Genomic DNA, 25,177 nt, shown 5'->3' on the forward strand with positions numbered 1-25,177 from the left:
CAATATCTACTCTAGAACCTACTCCAGCGACTATGTGAACTTGACATGCAGGCTATCTTCTTTGCATCACGAACTCTTCGTGAAATCTTCTTCAACAGTACATCACCGAACAGATATGAGAGTAGAGTATTTCATAATAGTATGAGTGAATTTCCTCTTTAAAAGTCGTGAATTGAAATGCTAAACAAAGTAGCATTTTATAGAGGTATTGAAGTGCTTCCTTGATCCAAGAAAGTGGATCTTAAAACTTCTCATTTTAAGCTGCACCTTTTGATTAAAGATCTCCCTGAAAATCGAGTCTTGACTAAGAGATCTTTGACCGGGTTTCTCCCTAGATGTCTCACCTCCTGGCGCTGATCCAGTGACTAAAAACTTAACTAATTTTGACAACTATTTTTAGCCAACTATAAGAGGGTCTAATGTGTAACATTTTACACTTACAATCACAAGTTGAGAATTCATGATCTTTCAAGTATAAAAATAATATTGTATCCACTTGACTACTCTTTCTAGCTCTTGTGTAAATTTTTACTATAGGAGTGTATGAATTATTACTCATTTAAAATTGAAGTAAAATTATAGTAGTTAGCTTATTAAGAGTTAATTCCAGCAATGGTCCTCCGAGTATGATGATTTTTCACAATTGGTCATCGACTTTTAATTTGAACAATTTAACCACCCGACTATCAAATTCTTTCCAATTGAGGTCATTCCGTCAATGTCTGGTTAAGTGACCGTCTATTTGAGGGCTAAAACCGTCATTTCCCTTACTCAGCGTATAATCATCTTAGTTCCCCCTGTATACGTGAATGAATACGGCGTATAATCATCTTAGTTCCCCTGTATACGTGAATGAATACGGCGTATAATCATCTTCATTCCCTATGCTCTATTTTGTCTTGAGATTCTCATAACAACATCTTCTTCAATTCTTCTCCTACCCAGCAGTGCATTCCTGAAGTTCATCATTTCTTGAGCTTGTGAGCATGAGATTCTCATTCTCCCCACACTCACACTCGGCCATGTAGTTAGGGAAGTTGCCGAAGCTTCTGAAGTAGGAGCTCTCCACGCCGACACTGTTCGCCGGCGTGACCGGGGTGTTGGAGCCGCAAGAATAGGGGAATATTCTTGGGGTGCTTTGCGCCATTGAGAACCGGCACTCGTCGCATGCGGCGATCGTCCCCCAGTCGAAATAATCGTAGGGGTGCCAGCAGTCGATTATCGACGAGCGCGCCAGAATTCGACACGAGAGCGGAGAAGAAAATGATGGGTCGTCGACGGCAGCGCCGTATGCTTCGTCCCCAGGCTCCGACACCCAAGTGTTGGCCTTCCTCGGCCTTCTGCCGGCGCCGGTGGGCCTAAACGCCGAGTCTATCTCTACAATCTTTGGGTTGTCGTCATTTCCGTTGGTTGAAACCTCAAACGTCGATGGGTGTCTTCCTAACAATTTTGATCTTAGGGTTTACATTTGAGAGGTTTGGAGATTTTGATTTAATTGGCGTATTCCAAACAATTTTGATTTTATTTCGCGTATACATTGGGGAATTAAGAGGATTATACGTTAAGTAAGGGAAATGACGATTTTAGCCCTCAAATAGACGCCCATTTAACTAGACATTGACGGAAGGACCTCAATTGGAAAGAATTTGATAGTCGAGTGATTAAATTGTTCAATTAAAAGTTGATGATCAATTGTGAAAAATCATTATACTTGGAGGACCATTACTGGAACTTGAGTTCTATTATATGTACTCTCAATTTTTATTCTTTTATATGACAATTAATTATTTTTATCATGTGATTTCAATAAAAATGTCAAAATCAATTTTTTCTCAAAGTAAGAATAATAAAATTTGGGAGTATGAGTTTCCCATCTACTCCTTCCTACCCACATGTGCATTTACTGACACCCTTTTGGTAAGCATCCTAACCTAATTCCTCTTTCTCTCTCTTTCTCTCTCTTTCTCTACTTGTGTGGAAAGACAGCAGTCAACCACAAAGCTAAGGAAAGGAAAGGAAAGGCAACCCCACTAGTTCCACTTGTTCATTTGTTTTTGGCTCAAAATACATTTGTTTTCTGCAACAGCTTCATCTCCGTTTTTCTCCTCTCTAGCTAGCTAGCTAGGATTTTGTGTGTTTGCCAATTGGACAAATGTTTGTTGGATCACACTCAAACCAAAATTTCTTAGCTGCCCAACCTAAACCCTCAACTTTAATTTCTTTTCCTTTTTCTACAAAATAATGGAATTTATGGAGCCACATACACATTCTAGTAGTAGTAGAAATAATAATGGTGCTAGTAGCTCCGACCACCACCGTCCACCGCCGCCACAAGCTCAAGAGCCGCCGCCGCCGCCCTCTTCTCTCCAGCTGGTTTCACACCAAAGTCAACCTGACCCACCCACCCATGGTCCCTTCATTGGCTCCATTTCTGGGAAATCTGCAAGAACCCCCACCCACCCTCTTCTCTCTCCGCCGCCTTCTAACGCCGCTAATAATAGCAATTCCGGGAACAAGTTGGTGAAGAAACCGTCCAAGGACCGGCACACGAAGGTGGACGGGCGAGGGCGGCGGATTAGGATGCCGGCGTTGTGCGCCGCCAGGGTGTTCCAGCTCACCAGAGAATTGGGTCATAAGTCCGATGGGGAGACCATAGAGTGGCTCTTGCATCAGGCGGAGCCGGCTGTTATCGCCGCCACAGGGACGGGTACGATTCCGGCTAATTTCTCCACTCTCAACGTGTCTTTGCGCGGCGGTGGGACTACGATTTCCGCTCCGCCCTCCAAACCCGCGCCGCTCTTCATCCACGGCGGCGGCGCCGCCTTCCACCGCCACTTCTCACTCACCGGAGGAGGAGTCCAAGATAACGAACCGGGCTCAGATCCCAAACCCGCCTCGTCTCACCCCTCCACCTTCATTCCTGCTCCGGCCATGTGGGCGGTGGCAGCACCGGCGGCCGGAAACGCCGGCAATTCCTTCTGGATGCTTCCCCTGAGCGGGGGTGCTACAAGCGGGACCCCCACCGTAGCTCAGCCGGAGCAACCCCACTTGTGGCAGTACAAGGGATCAGGCGGATTCGAGTTCCCCGGCGGCCGGTTCAGTCCGGTACATTTAGGCGCCGCGCAGCCGGTTCAGCAGCTAGGACTGGGCGTCTCAGAGAGCAACATGGGAATGCTGCCCTCCGCCGCCGCCATTAACGCCGCCGCGTACACCACTAGCTCTAACATTAAGATGGTTGATTTGGGCATGACTTTGGAACAACATCAACATCATGGCCGCCATGATAATAATCAGAACCAGCAGCCTCAAGGCAGTGACAGTGGAGGTGAAAACCCCAAAGATTCTGAATGATAATGTCGATGCCCTTGCCCTAGGATATATTCCATTTCATTTCTTTATTTGCTTCAATTGAATAATCCATTTCCAAATTTAGCCACTCTAATTTGGAGTTCAAAAAAAATGGCTCATTGTAAATGTTGTCAAATTACTTTCTCAAACATTTTTAGTTCAAAGAATCTAAACTCTATCAAATGATTTAACCACTCGTTTAAAATGATAGTCAGGACGTCTTCACACAACTACATGGTAGTTGACTCCCACATTTCGACCCAACAGAACATATGAAAGGATGTAAATCATGATAATTCGACTGAATACTGAGGCTAGACCTTTATTTAATGTGCACAAGAACAATTGATTGTCTTTATTATTGTTATATATTTTGAAGTTGAGTGTTTGGTACTTAGAGATAAGGTTTGAGATAGATGGCCGGAGCATTTAGTTAAGGTTGGTTGGGGTATGTTTTTTGGCATGTTTGGGGAGCAAGCTAAACATGGAGAATTGTTGATTTCCGGATTTGAATGAGTACTTCTATATGTATTTCTATTTCATACTCTCATTTTTTACTCTCTATAATTTAATATGCTTTGATTGTTCAATTTTAATTTATAGGGGGTCATGATGTTTATTTATTTTTTCTTTTCTTCTTACAATTAAATTTAAACATAAGTTAAAATAAAAGTTGGGAGTAAACTTTTAAGAGAATATGTAGTGTTTTTCGGTTTGAATTGGTAATTGATGGGATTTTTGGATTCTTCATGGAGGCTAACATAAAGAAAGAATCCTAGATCTAGATATCCTATGTCTGATAATTTGAGAGTGTACGTCACTCTGTGTTCAAATCAATTGAATATAATGGAGGGATTGATGCTATACCATTATTTACTATTTTACTTATTACGGTTTTCTTTCTTTTTTTAAGTTTTACTACATGTATTTTCAATTTTTAATGTTTAATTTTTCTTTAATGTAGTGAATATTGATAATATTTTTTTTCTTTAATGTGGGCCACATTACCAACATTTTGAGTGCATGAATAAATGGGTAGAAGTAGAGAATGAGAGTATACTATTTTTGTTTATGTCCACTTTCAATTTTCAAACACTATTTTCTACCTCAATCATTACCCAATATTAATATTTATTTACAAGAAAGAAAAATAATTCTAAATAAAATTTTGATCATGCATTTGATTTTATTGAAAAATAAGAAAAGAAATAAAAATTGTGACTCTTTTTTTTTTTTTAATAAACAAACTAAAGTATGCTATATTAGCGGGATAAAAAATAGAGAGTGATTTTAGACTTTCGGTATGTATATATGTTCATTGATAAGTTGACATTGTAATTTGTAATTATAATATATTGTATATGCATTTAAAAAAAAAAAAAAAAAAAAAAAAAAAAAAAAAAAAAAAAAAAAGAGCCTAGTCAATATGGTCAAATGATTTTTTTTTTTTTTTTTTGAAAAAGTTAAATTCCAACTTTCGATTCCTTTATTATTGTATTTTTCTATCAACCAAATTTAATAATCTGACTATTATAAATGTGTTATTTTTACATTTTAATTAATCAGTAGAACACCATATGCTATTAATTTTGAATTCGATAATTAAAAGTGAAAAATGAGAAATCAAAATTAAAATGAAATATATCTGTATTTCAATTGGGAGAGAGAAATTGATTAATGAAAATGTGTATGACCGACCAGTCGTTATCCAAATCACTGTGATCCGTTAGAAATCTCTAACAGTGTATTATTATACACAAAACACCAAAGATGTGATGATGACAGTAGGCAGATATGCATGATTGTATATATATTTTAAATTCCATATATATAATTTTTTGGAATAATATTTTAAATTCCATTGAGTGGTTGTAATTTGTAAATGACCGGCCCCTCCCCAATCCCAATCACTAATTTCTCTTATTTTCTTCATCAACCTTAGTTTTATTCAAACTTTGTGGCGAATATTTAATCTTCTGCGACTTCACTTCACTTGACTTGGCAACCTAATTAGGAGGGTTAGTGAGGAGATTTCAGTAAATTACTCGTGTTTGTGTTCAGTATTAAGATAAGCAAATATAATTGAACAAATTTTAGAGTTTGTTTAATAAACAAACATAGTCTGAATATTTGTAGGTTCATTTGCTAAGAGCTCATGAACAAGCTCGTTAGTGTAAGTTTAATAATATTCATGAACAAACTCGTTTAGTGTTTGTTTAATAACGTTCAAAGACATGCTCTTTAGTGTTCGTTTAAGATTGTTCATGACCAAACTCATTTAACGAACGGTGATAATGAATATGTACATGTGTTTGTTAACTTTGTTTATATTATCTTATTCATAAATGCATTCATGAATGTTAACAAACACGTTTACGAACATTAATAAACACTAATAAACACTTAACGAATAAAATTTTTAAAAATCTTAATAAACAAACACAAACACTCTAAAAATCTTAATAAACAAACGCAAACACCTGCTATTCATTCATGTTTGACTCATTAACAACCATAAATTAATCCTCAACACAACGTTAATTGCTATATCTGTCCTTGAAATTGTTGATATACGTGTAATGCCGCGGGCCCCGTGGGACATTTCGCTACTCACTTTCTCTTTCATTTTCCAAGTTTTAATTATTTTAAAAATTAAAATACATTTAAATTAACATGTCTCATAATCAAGTCATTCCATAAAATCCGTCCGGGACAAAAAATAGAGTTCTTCATTGATTACAATAACAAATTTACAATGAGTAATCCTATTCACCACAAAAATAAAAATAAAATAATTCCCTCATAATTTTCCTCATGACATGCACTCGTTTAATTGGTTAATTTACTTTTTCATTACAAATTAGTAAGGTCAACCAATTCATGACATTTAATATTTGTTCTCAAAATGTTGAATTCCCAACTCCAAAACATGTTATGGAGAGAATTTATACTATCTTTATTCCTGAAATTCTCTCACTTTCAAAAGTGGGTCATACATCCATATCATTAAATTTGTAATTTATTCACAATTTTTTTACATCACTGCAATAATTTCTTACTTTTAAATGTGTACTCACTTTCACATCACATTTAATAATAATACTATAACAATAAATTAATAATAAAATAAAAATAAAAATAAAAATAAAAATAAAAATAAAATCAAAGACAAAAACTTGCAATCTTTCATATTTTGAAAGTTCGCAAGCTATGTGTCATTAAAAAAAAAATTAAAAAACAAAAGAAAAAGCCATATAGATTTGAAAGGGGTGAAAATTACAGGGATAATTTCAGTCTAGCCCGTTTGGTTCGCTGGAAAATATTTGATGGGAAATGGAATTCAAATTCCATGGAAAACAAATTACCAGGAAAATAGATTCCATTGTTTGGTTGGTGGAAAAGAAATTACTGGGAATATGAATTCTATTGTTTGGTTGGGTTTGGAAGGATAAGGAATTATGAATATAAAGACCAATATGCCCTTAACAATAATATATACATGTGTAATTAATAAACTTTGAGGAGGGTAAAATAGTCCAATATTGTAATACTTTCTTCTCAAATCCTTTGAAAAACAAAATACCAATGTCTTGCTAGGATTTTGTTTTCCTTCAACTTTAGGAACTCAACTTCCTATGGAAAAGATTTTCCATCCAACCAAACAACATAAAACAACATTTTCCTACACTTTTAGGAAAACATTTTCCATGGAATTTGACTTCCATCCAACCAAACACCCCCTAGGTGAGAAAAAATTAGGAGTAAGAAGCATTCTCCATTTACAATTCCCCTTAATTGTTAACCAGATGAATTTTTACTCATTTATTTCTATTAAGTCTTTTAATTAAGGTGGAGATATAGATATTAAAGTAATTAAACCCTATAATTTATGTAATTAAAAATGGAGGGGGGAAAAAGCAATTAAGGTTGATTTTGTGTTTACCAACTAGCAATCCCTCCAAACTCTAATTGCATGATGCACTCTATTTACAAACTGGTTTGAGAGCATTTATTTGTTTCTAAAGACATTAAGCTGGCTGCTCCTTTTGATGGTAATAAGCTCACATGAAAGCTCTTACATATAAAATTGCAATACAAAAGCATTGTATCCCAACAATGTTTCACATACAAAAGGATAAACATGCTTCTCAATTCAACTAAGAACACCATTTTTCTATACAAAAACCTGCAAAAGATCCATGAATGTTTGTCTAACGAAAAATTCGTGACACAGATCTCTTTGGAATCTTTCCCTTGAGTTTTAGTCTTCTATATACTTCTCTAACGTGACATCGTCTAATTGGTCCAGTATCATTTCTCTCGGGCATCACTATTCTAGCTGCATAAAGGGGTTATGAGCAATAACCATTGTGTTAATCCTTTATCAGATATACATGGGTGCTATTAGCAGGTAATGAATATCATGGAGCTAAGAAACACACACAACTTCATACATATTTCTATGAGCTCACCAACAAACATTTTTGCAATGCCAGACATCACAATTGTCATAGGTACAGAGATTTTCTGGCTTCCTGTGATACTTACTAGTAGTTGCATAAATAACATAGGCGACAAAAAGGGTATAAATTATCAAATAGCGCATGACTTATGATGCGACAAGTAAAATTATAATTGAGTTAATACCCAAAATCGTCCTCGACTATAGTGGTTTTTCTCAATTTCGTCCTAAACGACTTTGGTGACCTAATATCGTCCCAAACTTTTGTGTTTCGTTCAATTTAGTCCTCCATTTGTTATTCCGTCAAATTGGTGTTAAATAAATGGACAATTCAGTAATGTCAATATTGATCTCTCTTTACTTTCAACTTGTGAAGTGCGGAATTCCTCTTTCTTGTACGAATTATACCCAGAATTACTCCCGGACCTGTGAATCAAATTTTATATTCGCAGTTTTAGGAGTAATTCGTAAAAAAAAAAAAAAAGGAATTTCGCAGTTCACATGTCTATGAGTAAAGAGATGCCAATATTAAAATTATTGAATTGTCTATTTATTTAACACCAAATGGACATAATAACAAATGAGGGACTAAATTGAGCAAAAACACAAAAGTCTGGGACTAAATTGAGCGAAACACAAAAGTGTGGGACTATATTAGGTCACCAAAGTCGTTTAGGACGAAATTGAGAAAAACCACTATAGTCGAGGACGATTTTGGGTATTAACTCAATTATAATTACTCGACAAAATCTATACCAGGACAGGTCTGTATGTCCAACATATGTTAGATATACAATAGTCTAACTATAATAAACCATAGTATACGAGAAACCTGACCTCGTATGATAGCGGAAGCGTAGCCGTGTTGATCTCCAGCCATAGTTGATGTTCCTGTTGTGTTGCCTCTTAACGGTAGACCGTTAGCCATGTTTTGCCTCAGACCTGACTCAGAACCTTAGATGGTGTATTGGTGTCTACTGAGTAGTCTGAGTACCGTAACTGAATGTGCTATCTAATCCATGAACATGTATCCCATCAATCCAGGTTTATATTAGGCACAGAGTTTGGTTGACTAACAACTATTACTCTACTAGTTATTAAGTCCAACCAGAACACTTAATAAGCATAGTCAACTTGCACTACTTAATTAAGGCCCAATATATAATATACAATATATATTATTAGGAAAAATCTTACATTCTCCCACTTGGTGCAAGTACTAGCACAACCTTCATCAAAGAACAAAACACACGAATCATAGTGATATGTCCTCTATTTAATCAGAGTAGTATCCATTATGGTCACATGCATTTTAATTCTCCAACTTAGGTCCTTTATGAACAAACCCTATGTTTATTCTCGGTACCTTAAGGGATGTTTCTCAAAATACATTATGTGCACAACTGAAGGAGAAAACACATCCAAATTGTACAAAAGAATACACTGTATGATCTCTAAAACTTTATAAGCATGCCTTATGTAGAGATCTCTTAATGTTAGCATAATGCTAACTATATTCCATGACTTCTTTATAAGTTAACTTTAAGTACTATCTCTAACAGCTAAGAGCTTGAAGTTGACACGTCTGTCACTCCCACTCATCAAAAATAGCCAAAAGATAGTCAAGTCACAGAAGCATTCCAATAACTTAGACAATAAACCAAACGTCTAAGTCCATAAATTTGGAATCTTAATCATACACCATAACTTCCCAAATAACTTCAATGTTCATTTTAAATGAACTAAACATAATGAGTCTTACTTATACGTCCCACAAAATTGTTTTGAGCCTTACAACCGAAATGGTCCAGGATCAATTTTGAAGAAACTAAAGACTCTATTAATCACTGAAGAATTTATTAAATGACAGTGCACCACAAGTTAAATGCTTTTGTTCTAATAAATTCCTTAATATTGTTACAACATTTTCATAAATATGTTGCACAACCAAATGTTCAATAATTTGAACTTATGAATTTATATGAACGAATACAAGATTAATACTTGTGGAATATTTTGGACTTATTGTTTATCATACAATCCAATTTGTCATGTATGAATACAATAATTAAATCCAAAATCTTTAGTGGATGAATTTAATGATCTTTTTCTAAATGATCACTCCCACTGATTAAAACATTCTTCAGCGAAATTAATAAAGTGAACTTAATAATATACATACTCATAATTGATTTATTGACCAACTAACAAATGAAGACATAATTCACCACCATTAGTTGGACATACTAAATAATCAATTTTTGGTTCCAATTAAAGTCCAACTAAATAGTGAAGATGTGTTTCCCCACCATAGTTGAACATACTAAAATAAAAGCAAAATACATCTTCCAAAACCAAGTTAGAATTTGGCTCAAAAGATACATTTTAACATTATTGGAATCCAAGAGGTATGTCAAATCACATAACTTACTACAGTTAGTCCGAAAAACCGAGCAAGATTCGTGGATTAATTAATAGAAGTGACTAAATTTTGGGAAGTGACTGAAAAACATGTTTTGCCAATGCAAATCATGAAACTTAGAATTATAATTGAACTAAATTTATAAATTCTAAGAATTGTGATAAAATTATTATCTAATGGGTTAAGGGATTTATTGACATAAAACTTGCCTGTGGGTTAAAGTTTTAATTCTATTAAATCCAATTAAGAAACCCTTATGATAATATTTTTCACAATTACTAAAGAGCCAGAAGAATCTAGTGACATAAAACTTGCCTCTGGGCTAAAGTTTTACTCAATTAGATCCAACTGAAAAATTTATTTATGATGAAACCATTATCAAATGAGTTGAAGAATCAAATGACCTAAAACTTGCCTGTAGGCTAAAGTTTTAGTCAATAAGATTCATTTCTATCATTATGATAAAAAAAAAAAAAAAACTTAAGAGATCATGTTCCTTTTCTTAATCCCTGTGGGCAAATTAAGAAATATGATCTAAAGTTTACATCATAAAACTAAACTTCATGATAGAATTGAAAATTATTTACAAATAATCATAAAGTAAATAAATTGATTTATTTCTATCGTCACTGATAAAACTACTAAACTACATTCTGATACATAATTGCCTGTGGGCTAAATTATGACCGTAGTCGAGTATTTCATCCTGATTAATTATACAAATATAACGAAATTGTCTGTGGGCTAAATTTCATCATATTACATACAATAAATCACAAATGATATGTCCAAAACTTTATGTGATCAAAACAAACCGCTTAAAATATAATTTTAACAGATTAAGGATGCTGTGGCTACTCCCAAACCAAATTAAAATTATAAGATCACTAGACAATTATCAAATTCTTGCCTAAACTTTATGTGATTAAAACTTAATAATCTTAGGTAGTTGAATATGTTGTAGCTATTCCTTAATTAACCAAGATTGAAAACTTAAGAGACTTCAGTAAATTAAAGATGCTTTGGCTATTCTTTAATGAACCGAAATCAAATCACATTGGCAAGGAATACTTAAAATTTTGACAAACAGATTATACCAGATTGTGATGGGAAAATCTAAATATACTCCAAGGAAAGGTGGTTAGAGACTAAGTCTCACTAAAACCAATTCCTTAGATAGAGTATCAATTTAAGGAGACTAGTGGCACAAGATGTTCTTAAGTCATGGCCATTAAAACTAGCATGTCTCCCCGATTCATATATACTTAATGTATAACTGTTTGGGGGGTATGAACCTAAAACTGTAGGGTATACACCAAAAAACTGTAGGGTTCGCGGACTAAACGTGTTTAAATTCAGGCACTACCGCGACTAAAGTTTATGCGTAAGTCCAACTTAAATAGGAACTAATATAATTCCATCTCAAAGTATGCATTGCTAAAGGCATAATAAAATTGCATAATTTAAAACATAATATTATGCTTAGGACAAATATGCATAAAATTAAACATTAAACTCATATATTCCAAATAAATTGCATAACTTAAGGCAAATTTACAATATGAGATTTCAAAGTATAAACTTAATATTCAAACACCAATGAGTCCAAACCAAAAGAGACCCAACATTTTGAATAATAATATACTGGATATATACTTTGAATTTTTAAAATGTAAGCCCATTGTAAAATGTTTTAATGCATAAAGATCAAATTTATGAGAAATAACTATATTTACAAATTCAAACAATATCAAACCAAAAGGATATGCTAGCATTTGTAAATCAAAATCTCAGATATCCTAATTGCATAATTAAACTTAATATTATGCACTTAATGTGATCGAATGCATAAAACAATCTAGAAAGTATGAACCAACTAAAGAATATGAAATTATACCAAATATTCATTTATTCATACTTAACCAAATATGGATAGTCATAATTCAAAGAACTAAATGAATTATGGAATTAATGGCAAAAGTCAATTGCCTAGAAAATATGTTTTCCCAAAATTACTAAATTGATTCAAAATCACTCTCCATAACTCAGTTAATAATAATATTATTATTATTAATGGCAAAATTGCAAACAATCAAAATAGCAATAAATAGCCATAATAATATTATCACATTAAGTAGGAGACTAAATATGGAAAAAACAATGGTTAAAATCGCTAACACTTATAAATGTTTTCGGATAAAATTTTGAAAACTTAATAAAATTTGAAGTCCGAAAAATATTAATGTCCAGAAAATTATTTTCTGAACTGGAGTACTGTCACATAAATTTATTTGGAAACAGTTCAAGGTGCATAACTGAATACCATAACAATATTAATGTCATCATTAATTAACTAATTATTAATAGCAATAAGTAACATTATAATCACTATTAACATTAGTAATGACAAACTAAAGTATGGTAATGCACTTTTAATGTTTTCATTTTTCTAAAGATAAAATATGTGACTAGTCCAAATTAGCGATTAACTGTATCTGTAGCACAAATTATCAATAATAACCATAAATGATAATTAATGGCTAACCTTAATGATGCAAACCGCATCTCCCCATTGCGCTAACAACGATGATGATCCACAAGAGAAGAAAAAACTCCAGAATCCTCCCATCTTCACTGTCGGTGTCAGTAGCCTCGATGCAGCGTCCAATGGTACGTTAAAAAAAAATTTATTGGTAGGACTTAATTATCAACATTAATAGTCATGTAAAATGAAGTGGTAATCATGCCAATGTACCAAATATAGCAAATTACCATTAAATGATAATTATTATGAAAAGTAATAAAATGAGATTAACCCCTAACCAACTGTATTGCTTTTGCAATAAATTAAACACTTATTATTATTAAGGCCCTAAAAGCTATTGATAGATTAAAAATTTAATCAACTTAAACAATAGTTATAGTTCTTAATGGCCAAAATAACAATTAAATCCTTAATGTCTCAAAATAGATCAAGACAATAATTATAGCACTTAATTACTCAAATTAGGCTCATAAACCTCAATGGCCTAAGTGAATTATAACATGGATGAAAAATGGTCGTACTGAAGTAGACCAAAAACTTAATATTATTACCAATGATGAATACCAAAAATGGTAGTTAGTAATAAATAAAAATTAATAAACATGTTATAATCTTTAATGAAAGAGCTACAATTATTATTTAAATATCAATCAAAATAATGGGATCCATACTTTAATGACCCAAGATAGGTCTCAAATCGCTTGTTCAAAATAGGTTCTAAAGTCCCTGAGACACATAAAACAAAAATGTGCTCAAAATTAAGGGAAAACCAAACAAGCTGATTTAGTAGGTCATAATACCTAAAATTGACCTAAGGATCCAAAATTGAATGATATTTTAATAATGAATTTATGAGTTAATAATATGCTAAATCCAACCTTAATGCATGCTATTATGAATATATAATTATAACAATAATTTATAAATATACGTAGCATGCTTGGATATGCAAATTAATACATTATTAACCCATATATACTAAATAAATTACAATACTTAAAGCAATTTAACATAAACCTCAACATTAAATTAAAATTCAAGCAGCAAATTAAAAACTTAATATTTGCCCAAAATTGAATGATAATTTAATAATAAATTAATGAGGAATTAAATTGAACAATTAAGCTAGAAGAAGTCTAAATATGATGGATGAAAGCTGAAGCAAGCCCAAAATACTAAATAGGCCCAATGTTTTTTAATAGATCCAAGTCTGGCCGAATGGGCCAGACCCGGCCGACACAGTTTAATCCATCATCTCCTTCATCTTTAATCAGCTGATGCAAGCCCAGCTCTAGCAACCATGGTAAATCGACAGTGCCGTCCGACGAAGAGGAGTAGATTCAGCCAGCAGCAAATGTCCTCGGCGTCTACTGAAGGAGAGAAGGCAGCAGGTACATCGCCGGGAACCCGGCTTCACCCCGCCGTTTTCTCACCGCGACGCCGCCCACACTTGCTACTGCAAAAAACTGCGAACACCATCACTCCACTGCCCACCGTCGTCCAGGAGACCATCTCAATGGTGTTGACTCAACGGCGGTCGGAGAGCATACCGGCGACCTCCTTAATGCCGGCGAAGGGAAAACCGACGGGAGAAAAAAAAAATATCCAGAACTGAAATTTTTTTGTTTTTATCTGTAGCTGCCGATTACTTCACAGTAGCAGTCGCCGGAGAAACAATAAATCGGTGACTTAAAACGGATAATAAATCCGAAAAATTCAGGCAAGCAGTAGGCAATTTTGGATTCAATAATTTTGAAAAAAAAAATAAAAATTAATGCTTAAGGTTGAAAAACAATTTCAACGTCCATACATAATTATTCCGAAGTATACACAAATTATTATATCAAAAACCAAATAGATATATGCATATTTCGAAGAATTAATATATATTGAATATATACCAAGAACTCAATGTATATACAAATTAATTGTTGATTTTAGGCATAAAAATCAACCAGGCAGAGATTATGAAAGGTTATGATACCTGACGGTAATAATGTTACCGGAAATATAATATAAGAGTAACGAATAAGAGAGTAACAATAGTTGTATTGCCTTTGTCTCAGTATAGAAAGTACAGTGTCTCCTGCTCAGCTGAGGGAAGTTCTATTTATGCTAGGTCCTAACGATAACAACATGAAGAGACATCCTTGGGGAGCTGAGCTAACGGCAAGAATATGAAGAGTCATGAATGAGGCGTTGAGGCTTTTACTCTCTCTCATCAATGGTGGCTTCAATGACATTAGATGTGACACCTGTTGGAATTCTAACCGTTGGAGCATCCATGCGGTGTCGGGTTAACTATGGTGCCGGGTCAGATGCACACTTATGATCCGGGTCGGGTGCTAGCCCTATTATCCTGTCACCAGTCCCCCCTACTCCTGAGTCTACGAATGTGTTTGAGTTGACTTGGGAGTAAGGCTGAATCAATCGTGATACTGTGCCATCCTGATTGAGTTAGGATATGCGATTTTGTTTTCCAGATCCCTTCCTGCCTAAGCAATTTGAGCACCTTTCTATCAGCTCTTGTCACCATCCGTCGATTTCTGCGGTTTAACATTACTTTTTTTTTTTTTTTTTGCGGCGTGGGCCGGCTTCGGGTTGGGGCGCCGCCTCAGCCTTGTTGAGGCGGGTGCCTCGCCTTGTGGCCGAGGCACTGCGCTTCGGCCACGGCCGAGAGGCGCACTTGGCCGAGGCGTGCGCTTCGGCGGGGTGGCTGAGGCGTCGCCTCAGTCACTTCGCCGAGCCGTGCGCCCCGGCCATGTGGATGAGGCGTCGCCTCGGCCACTTGGCCGAGCCGTGCACCTCGACCCCCTTTTTTTTTTTTTTTGAGTGGCCGAGGCGTCGCCTCGACCAGGAGGCCGAGGCGTGCGCCTTGGCCTTGGGCTGAGGCGCGGCCTTAGCCATCTAGCCGAGGTGTGTGCCCCGGCCATGTGGCTGAGGCGTCGCCTCGGCTACTTGGCCGAGGCGTGCGCCCCGGCTACTTGACCGAGGCGTGCGCCCCGACCACTTGACCGAGGTGTGCGCCCCGGCCACTTGGCCGAGGCGTGCGACTCGAACCTTTTTTTTTTTTTTCAAGTGGCCGAGACGTCGCCTCGACCAGGAGGCCGAGGCGTGCACCTCGGCCTTGGGCTGAGGCGCGGCCTCAGCCATCTAGCCGTGGCGTGAGCCCCGGCCATGTGGCTGAGGCGTCGCCTCGCCCACTTGGCTGAGGCGTGCGCCCCGGCCACTTGGCCGCGGCGTGCGCCTCGACCCCTTTTTTTTTTTTTTTTTCAAGTGGCCGAGGAGTCGCCTCAACCACTTGGCCGAGGCGTGCTCCTCGACCCTTTTTTTTTTTTTTTTTTTCGAGTGGCCGAGGCGTCGCCTCGATCAGGAGTGGCTGAGACGTTGCCCGGCCCCCTTTTTTATTTATTTATTTGTTTTTTTTTATTTTTTATCGAGGTGCCGCGCCTCGGCCTCAGCTGATAGCCGAGGCACCGCGCCTCGGCCTTTTTTTTTTTTTTTTTTTTTTTTTTTTTTTTTTTTTTAGAGTGTAGTGACGGCCGTGGTTGATTGAATGTGGTTTTGAAAACCTTTTTATTTGAGAGCGAAGTAACCTGGGCGGACCATGATTACTAAATATTGTTTACAGGTCTGGGCGGGCCACGACTACATCGTATTACTGATAATATCTAATTAAATTTTCTGAGTTCCGTACCCGATCGATCATCCTTAAAAATGGTGTGGACTTGTGGATTCTTTCCGCCAATCTTTTTGCATGCTTTTACGTAACAACTGCGGGCTGCTCGCTGGTTTCCTCTGACGACCCCTATCCCATTCGGAGTTGGGAACTTCATACACAAGTGTTCCACCGACACTATGGCCTTGAGGTCCTCCAGTGCCGGCCTCCCCAAAATGATGTTGTGCGCACAAGTGAGTCTTACCACGATGAATTCCATGTCAAGTTTGCGAATATTAGGGCTCGTGCCTATCTCTACTGGTAAGGCCACTGACTCCTCCGTCTCCACTGAATCACCCGTAAATCCAGAGAGTGGGGTACGTACTTCTTTGAGCTGGTTCCTAGGTATCCCTAACTTGGTGAAGGCATCGTAATACATCACATTGACTGAGCTTCCCGTGTCGACTAAGATGCGGCGGATAATGACATCGTTGACGTCCATCTCAATCACCAGGGCGTCACGATGGGGTAGCGGGCCCTCTGGGAGGTCATCATTAGAGAAGGTGATGGCCTCCTGTCTCTGTTTCTTTTCTCTAGGAAGACTCGCCACTTCTCCCACGTATATTTGTCGGCTCCACTTCTTTCTTTTTGCGGGCGTGTCGCCCCCTGCGGGTCCACCATAGGTAAAGTGTATGGTGTGCTTCTGTTGTCGTCTGGGCGCCACCTCAGTTTCTTTCTCGTTATCACTCTGCTCAGATATTTGGTCGTGGTCTCTTTTTTGGCATTTGAGGTGGACGGCTCGGTGCCATCCTCATTCATCCAGACATTTTTTGGTGGATTGTGTTGCGGCTGTTGCTGCTGCTTGGATCGCTTGACGAAATGTCAGAAGTAGCCCTGCTGGATGAGGTCTTCTATTTGTCTCTTCAAAACGTGACACTCATCCGTATCGTGTCCGGCATGCCTATGAAACCTGCAGTACTTTGTTTGGTCTGCCTTTGGGGAGACCTTCATGCAGTCCTCGGGGAATTCTACCATTCCCATCTCCTCAGCTTGCTTTAGAATGACACTGACAGGATGGGTAAGAGGAGTTAAATTACGCAAGGGGACCAGGCGAGGTCGTTCGTAGTCTCAGCCCTTCCCTGCGGTCGGGTGGTTCGAGAGTGGTGCCTGGCTGGGCGAACCAGCTTTCCCAGGTTTCCCGTTTTTCCTGTCGTCCTCCTCATCTTTCTTTTTCCTGTCGACGTCCTCTGCCTCGGCATAGCGGCTAGCCGTCCTCATCAAATCTTCGTAAGAACGGGGGTAGTGGGCGTTCAGCTGCTTGTGGAAATACCCTGATCTTAAGGCATGGATAAATATTGGGATCGCCGCCTTGGAGTCGAAGTCGTAGACATTATTGACTTCCTTTTTCCATTTGATCAGGAAGTTTTTTAGGCTCTCGCCTCTATCTTGCTTCACTACACAGAGGTGAGAGAAGGGTTTCTTACGCTGTATGCTACCGGAGAAGTATGTTAGGAAGCTCTTGGACAACTCCCCAAAGTTTTGGATCGACCCATCTGGGATGGTGTTGAACCAGTCTTGGGCCGCTCCATCCAGGGTGGACAAGAACGCTCGGCACATGATGGCGTCCCCTGCCCCGATCATTACCATAGCAGCCTTGTACCTCGTCATGTGGACACGTGGGTCAGTGGCCCCCGTGTACTCCTTGATAGCGGGCAACCTAAAGTCCCTCGGCAAAGGTACGTCCATGATGCTTGGGGAGAATGGTGCTGTCATCCGTACCTCGGGTTCCGGTGACTGCTCCCGTGCCTCTACCCTTCTTGCTAACTCCTCGATTCTTCTCTGCAGCCTCTCGACCAGGGCCGACTCGTCAGGGTGCCGGCGCGGGGCCAGCTGCCACTCCTCCATGTGTTGTCGTGGAGCTATTTCATCAACGCGTCGCTTTCCCGCCGAGTGCCGTCGCGGAGCCGGCTCTTCGACGCGTCGCTCCTCCAAGTGTCGACGTAAGGCCGACTCATCAACGTGTTGGCGTGGGGTTGGCTCCCGAGACTCGCCCACCTCCTCTGTGGGTGATCTCTCGGCTTCTCTGTTTTCGTGTTGGCGAGGACCTCTAGTAGAAGATCCCTCGGCCCGTGATCCTAATCTTTGCCGCACGGGCGCCCTTTGTCCCAGTCGTTCTGGTGCAGATTGGGAAGGGCCTGGTTGTCGTCTGGCCGGTGCACTTCTTTGGGTCTCCACCCTTATTTCCTGGGGTTGCGGCGGGGGCACTTGACCTTGCAGTCCCACCGCCACCTGATTTAGCGCCGCCGTCACTGCTTGCTGAATGACATCAGCAGTCGCTTGGAGGTTCATGACTTGGTTCGCCCCTCCATTGTAGGGTTGGTTTCGGAGGTCTCCTCCATTGTTGAGTTGGTCTCGAAGGTCTCCTCCATTGTTGAGTTGATCTCGAAGGTCCCCGGGCCTCCCGTTGTTGAGATGTTCTCGGAGGTCCCCTCCGCGATTGTTGGTGAGTAGGTCACGGAGGTCACCTGAGGCGTTGCCATTGTTCACGTTGTGAGAACCGTGGGAGCTGCGGGACGCCATTCTTTCAAGCTTGCTGTTGAAAGAGAAAAAAAGTTGTGTTGTAGCCTGCTTGAGTATTGGACTCAGGCTCTCAATGAAAGCACCAATGACGGTAATAATGTTACCGGAAATATAATATAAGAGTAACGAATAAGAGAGTAACAATAGTTGTATTGCCTTTGTCTCAGTATAGAAAGTACAGTGTCTCCTGCTCAGCTGAGGGAAGTTCTATTTATGCTAGGTCCTAACGATAACAACATGAAAAGACATCCTTGGGGAACTGAGCTAACGGCAAGAATATGAAGAGTCATGAATGAGGCGTTGAGGCTTTTACTCTCTCTCATCAATGGTGGCATCAATGGTGGCTTCAATGACATTAGATGTGACACCTGTTGGAATTCTAACCGTTGGAGCATCCATGCGGTGTCGGGTTAACTATGGTGCCGGGTCAGATGCACACTTATGATCCGGGTCGGGTGCTAGCCCTATTATCCTGTCAATACCAAATGTTAGATATACAATAGTCTAACTATAATAAACCATAGTATACGAGAAACCTGACCTCGTATGATAGCGGAAGCGTAGCCGTGTTGATCTCCAGCCATAGTTGATGTTCCTGTTGTGTTGCCTCTTAACGGTAGACCGTTAGCCATGTTTTGCCTCAGACCTGACTCAGAACCCTAGATGGTGTATTGGTGTCTACTGAGTAGTCTGAGTACCGTAACTGAATGTGCTATCTAATCCATGAACCTGTATCCCATCAATCCAGGTTTATATTAGGCACAGAGTTTGGTTGACTAACAACTACTAGTTATTAAGTCCAACCAGAACACTTAATAAGCCTAGTCAACTTGCACCACTTAATTAAGGCCCAATATATAATATACAATATATATTATTAGGGAAAATCTTACGACATATATATTCATTATATTTTAATTTTATGTTGTTTTTTACTTTTCATAACCGGTATACAATATACAAAAATGAACAAGCAAGAAATGGAATAGTGATTACCCGCTTCATGATAGACTTCTGAAATCTAGATCTTCGAAAAGATTCATACCTACTCAATCTTCGAAAATATTCATACCTACTCATTTGTTCTTCTATAAATTGAGATAAAATGCTCTTGCATAAAGGTAAGAAAATGAGGAGTCGTTATGCTGTGCATGGTGCACACGGTTGCAAAAACGACGTCGTTTTGACGTCTAACTTAAATTTTGTTTTTGAATATTTAGTTCATTCATTCTGGATATATAGTTTAAATTATGCACAACATAACGTCATTGACGGAAATCGAAATTGATTTATTTTTTTTCATTCATTCTGGATATTTAGTTCATTGATTCTGGATATATAGTTCAAATTATGCACAACATAACGCCGTTGAAGGAAATCGAAACTGATTTATTTTTTCATTCATGCTGGATATTTAGTTCATTCATTCTGGATATTTAGTTCATTCATTCTGGATATATAGTTCAAATTATGCACAACATAATGCTGTTGACGGGAATCGAAATTGAATTTTATTTTTTTAAAGTCGGATGCGTGTTTTTAATCAAAACGACGTCATTTTTACAACCATGTGCACCATTCACGGCATAATTTGCCGAAAATGAGTGAAGTATGGCAATTAGAAATTAAAAAAAAAAAAAAAAAAAAAAAAAAAAGGCACAATCAAAACAAACACATTTAATTTGTATTATTACGACCTTAGTAGAGTATAACAATCATTGAGAGAAAGAAGGAAAATGCTTTATTGATGAACATGGTAGAAGCTTATTACAGAGAGGAAGATGACAGTTTTTCATGAAGAGAAAGGAAGACAAGTATTATATACTAAAATATGTAACTGCTTGATACACATATCCTGCTGCCCCTTAAAAATCAATTTAGTATATTGTTTCCTGATGGAATAATGTAATATTGCTATATTATTGTTATTATTATTTATGAGGGAAGATGCAGTCAGAGAAGACAGAGTCAGGCCAAGAAAATAGAGGCCAAGATGTTATAATAATAATAATAATAATATTATTATTATTATTATTATTATTATTATTATTATTAATAATATTAAACCAAGTAGTTAGTTAATTGGTTAAAAATAATGGGAGTAATTATAGGTGCAGTACATGGCCATGATGCTAGCTTTACATGGAGCATTAATTCCTTAATTTTAGCATTTGAGTTATCTTATCTAGTATAAATAGTCTTTGTATTCAAGCTTTTATTATCAATCAAGTTATCTATTCCTCTCTCTCTCTCTCTCCTCAATATATATAAATATAATATATATACATATTATATTTAATATATATTATAGATATATTATATTATATTTAATATATATTATATTAAATATATTATATTTAATATATCTAACATTTGGTATCAGAGCCAGTCAACCTTTCAACCCCGAGATATTTCCCGTAGTGAAATATGGCTGCAAATTTCAATATTGTATGGACGGGTCCCAAATTGGACGGGAAACTCGATTACAATTATTGGCAAATTATGATGTCCACACATTTGCAAGCTCAAAATCTTTGGAGCTTTGTTGATCCCGGTCTACCCGAAGGAGCTGATGCAGCCGCTATACGGCGAGATAAATTGGCCTTGGGTCAGATTCACCAAGGTGTTCATTATTCCATTTTTGGGCAATTAGCTCGTGCTCAAACAGCAAAACAAGCTTGAGACATCTTAAAGGTGTCACACAAAGGAGTCGATCGGGCACAGAAGTCTAAGTTGCAGTCGTTGAGAAGGTTGTACGATAATTGTGAGATGACCTCTACAGAAACAGTAGATGCGTATTTCACTCGTCTTATTGATATGGTGAATAAGATGAGGCTATATGGAGATACGATTGAAGATGGTGCAGTGGTTGAAAAAGTTCTTCGAACTATGCCGATGAAGTATGATCATGTGGTGGCTTCAATAACAGAGTCACACAAAATCGAGCTCTTATCAATTGCAGAGCTGAAAGGTATGGTAGAAAGTCATATTGACAGGATTGCGTCAAAATCGGAACCACTAGCAGAAGAAGCTTTGAAGAGTCAAGTCACCCTTAATGTGATTGGCACTAATCAAAGAGGTGGTGGATCTGGTAGAGGTCGTGGAAGAGGAAGAGGAGGTTCTAGTGGAAGAGGTCGTGGTAACTCCAGCCAAGGAAGAGGTGGAGGTAATACCAAACAAGGTAAATTTCCATTTCATTGCTACAATTGTGGCAAGTATGGGCACAAGATTGCAGATTGTTGGTATAATGAGGACAACAATCGTGGAAATCAAGCAAACATTGCTGAAAATACTGCTGAAAAGTCTAGTGAGAATTCTGAAACCTTACTTTTGGCCAGTGATAGTTTTTCTGCAGATAAAAACATATGGTTCTTGGATACTGGGTGTAGTAACCATATGTGTGGTAAGAAAGAATTGTTTTCTGAACTGGATGAATCAATCCGGTCTGAAGTGACATTTGGCAATAAGTCAAAGGTGCCAATTTTGAGAAAAGGTAAAATCTCTATTCAGTTGAAGGATGGTACTCAAAATTTTATATCCGATGTGTTCTATGTTCCTGAACTAGACCAAAATTTGTTGAGTATGGGTCAGCTGTCAGAAAAAGGATATAAGATACATATTGCTCAGGGGTGTTGTACCATTGAAAATGCTAAAGGAGTTTTGATTGCAAAGGTAAATATGTCCCAAAATCGACTATTTCCTTTGAAAATTAAGCATACTCTCCTTGATTGCTTTAATTCTGAAGTTTGTGATGATAATTGGTTATGGCATATGCGGTTTGGGCATTTTCATTTCTCTGGATTAAACTATCTTGCGAGAAAGGAACTTGTTTCTGATTTATCTGTTGTGAATGTCCCTGATCGTATATGTGAGATTTGTGTGATTGGGACGAAGCATAGAGATCCCTTCCCTGTGGGCAAGTCAAGGAGAGCTACAAAACAGTTGGAGATTATTCACTCAGACCTATGTTCGTTGGAGGTTCCCTCACATGGAGGTTGTAAGTACTTTATTACTTTCATTGATGATTTCAGTAGAAAAACATGGGTTTACTTTCTGAAGCAAAAGTCTAAAGCATGTGATGTTTTCAAACAATTTAAGGCTTTTGTTGAAAAGCAGAGTGATTATGAAATTAAAATCTTGAGAACTGATAGAGGTACAGAATATATTGCCTGTGATGATTTTCTGAAGAAGAAGGGTATTCAACATCAGATGACAGCTAGATACACTCCACAACAAAATGGAGTGGCTGAGAGGAAGAATAGGTCTATCATGGATATGGTAAGGTGCATGTTGAAATCCAAGGATCTGCCTAAACCTTTTTGGGCAGAAGCTGTTGCTTGTGTTGAATAGGTGTCCAACTAAGAGTGTCCGGGATAAGACACCCGAAGAAGCTTGGAGTGGGAGAAAACCCTCTATCAAATATCTCAAGGTTTTTGGATGTTTGGCATATGCACATGTGCCAGATCCATTGAGAAAGAAGTTGGATGATAAAGGTGAGAAATGCATATTCATTGGTTATAGTGACGCTTCAAAGGCTTATAAACTATACAATCCTGAAACTAAAAAGGCTGTTATAAGTCGTGATGTCACTTTTGATGAATATGGTGCTTGGGATTGGTTAGCTAAAGATGAAAGTTCAGTTGTTATTCCTGCTGTTGAAAATATTGTTGAAGAGCAACCGATTCCAGATAATGTCCAGTCTCCTTCACAGCCAGAATCGTCAGTTCGACGATCTCAGCGCGAGCGCCACTTACCAGCTCGCTTGCAAGATTATGTTTTGGGTCATGATAATGACTTGTCGGATGAAGAGATTATTCAATTTTCTCTTTTTGCAGATTGTGACCCTTTATCCGTTGAGGAGGCTGCTACAGAAATTCATTGGCTTAAGGCGATGAATGAGGAGATTCGTGCCATTGAAAAGAGTGGTACCTGTGAGTTAACAGATTTACCTCCTAGGAAGAAGCCAATTGGAGTAAAGTGAGTTTATAGAACGAAATACAAGTCAGTATATCCAACTTGAAGACGGAGACATTTCTTAAATTGAAGAAAGAGATATTGGGATGACCAGTATATCCAACTTGGTTTAAAGGAGGCAACGTTATAATAATAATAATAATAATAATAATAATAATAATAATAATAATAATATTATTATTATTATTATTATTATTATTATTATTATTATTATTATTATTATTATTATTATTATTATTATTATTATTATTATTATTATTATTATTATTATTATTAGTAATATTAAACCAAGTAGTTAGTTAATTGGTTAAAAATAATGGGAGTAATTATAGGTGCAGTACATGGCCATGATGTTAGCTTTACATGGAGCATTAATTCCTTAATTTTAGCATTTGAGTTATCTTATCTAGTATAAATAGTCTTTGTATTCGAGCTTTTATTATCAATCAAGTTATCTATTCCTCTCTCTCTCTCTCCTCAATATATATAAATATAATATATATACATATTATATTTAATATATATTATAGATATATTATATTATATTTAATATATATTATATTAAATATATTATATTTAATATATCTAACACAAGAAAATAGGAATATTACGTGGCGTTAATATTAGGAGAGGTTGCAACTACACAAATAATATTATATAAAGGCTCCAGGCTACAGACAATGGGGGGCAGGCTAGTCTCAAATATAACACCTTCTCTTCTACATATATATTCTTTCTTCTACCTTATATTTCATGGCCATGGCCACCTATGTACATGTACTACACCTAAAACTTAGTGGATTACGGCTTGGCTTAGCCCAAAAAGGCTCGTCATGGCCACCTATGTACATGTACTACACCTACAACTTAATGGATTACGGCTTGGGTTAATTAAAGATCGCCTCCATATTTATTTATTTATTTTTGGACATTGTAGTATCTGTTCATATACTTTCTCAACCTACTGAAACACAAAGAGCTAATAACGCCTCCACTAAGGCTCGAACTTTCAACCTTCTAAATGGAAGTCCAACCCGGGTACCATTAGACCACATAGTTCTGTAAATCGCCTCCATATTTAGTTTAACAGTTTTTAGAATATTATTTCCTAACATCTTTGGTTGTACCTCCTATATATATGGGAGAATATTAATTTGTCTTGTTAAGTTGGTATTGAATAAAATCAAA

General features: G+C 37.3%; 1 protein-coding gene across 2 annotated transcripts; it reads left to right on the plus strand.

The window, feature by feature from the left end:
- The first annotated feature begins 1,945 nt into the window (after positions 1–1,945).
- LOC109154335 (transcription factor TCP23-like) lies at positions 1,946–24,378 on the plus strand. Of its 2 annotated transcripts, XM_019302148.1 has the most exons (3): positions 1,946–3,355; positions 17,469–17,476; positions 24,361–24,378. In XM_019302148.1, the coding sequence occupies exon 1, from the start codon at positions 2,242–2,244 to the stop codon at positions 3,349–3,351; it is 1,110 nt and encodes a 369-aa protein (XP_019157693.1). In that variant the 5' UTR covers positions 1,946–2,241; the 3' UTR covers positions 3,352–3,355; positions 17,469–17,476; positions 24,361–24,378. The 2 variants fall into 2 exon arrangements, with proteins under 2 accessions (XP_019157693.1, XP_019157694.1); XM_019302149.1 differs by lacking the exons at positions 17,469–17,476; positions 24,361–24,378 and having other exon boundaries at positions 1,946–2,487; positions 2,518–3,515.
- Positions 24,379–25,177: the final 799 nt, after the last annotated feature.

The sequence above is a fragment of the Ipomoea nil genome, unplaced genomic scaffold (assembly GCF_001879475.1).
Source record: "Ipomoea nil cultivar Tokyo-kokei standard unplaced genomic scaffold, Asagao_1.1 scaffold2647, whole genome shotgun sequence".
Classification (NCBI taxonomy): domain Eukaryota; kingdom Viridiplantae; phylum Streptophyta; class Magnoliopsida; order Solanales; family Convolvulaceae; genus Ipomoea; species Ipomoea nil.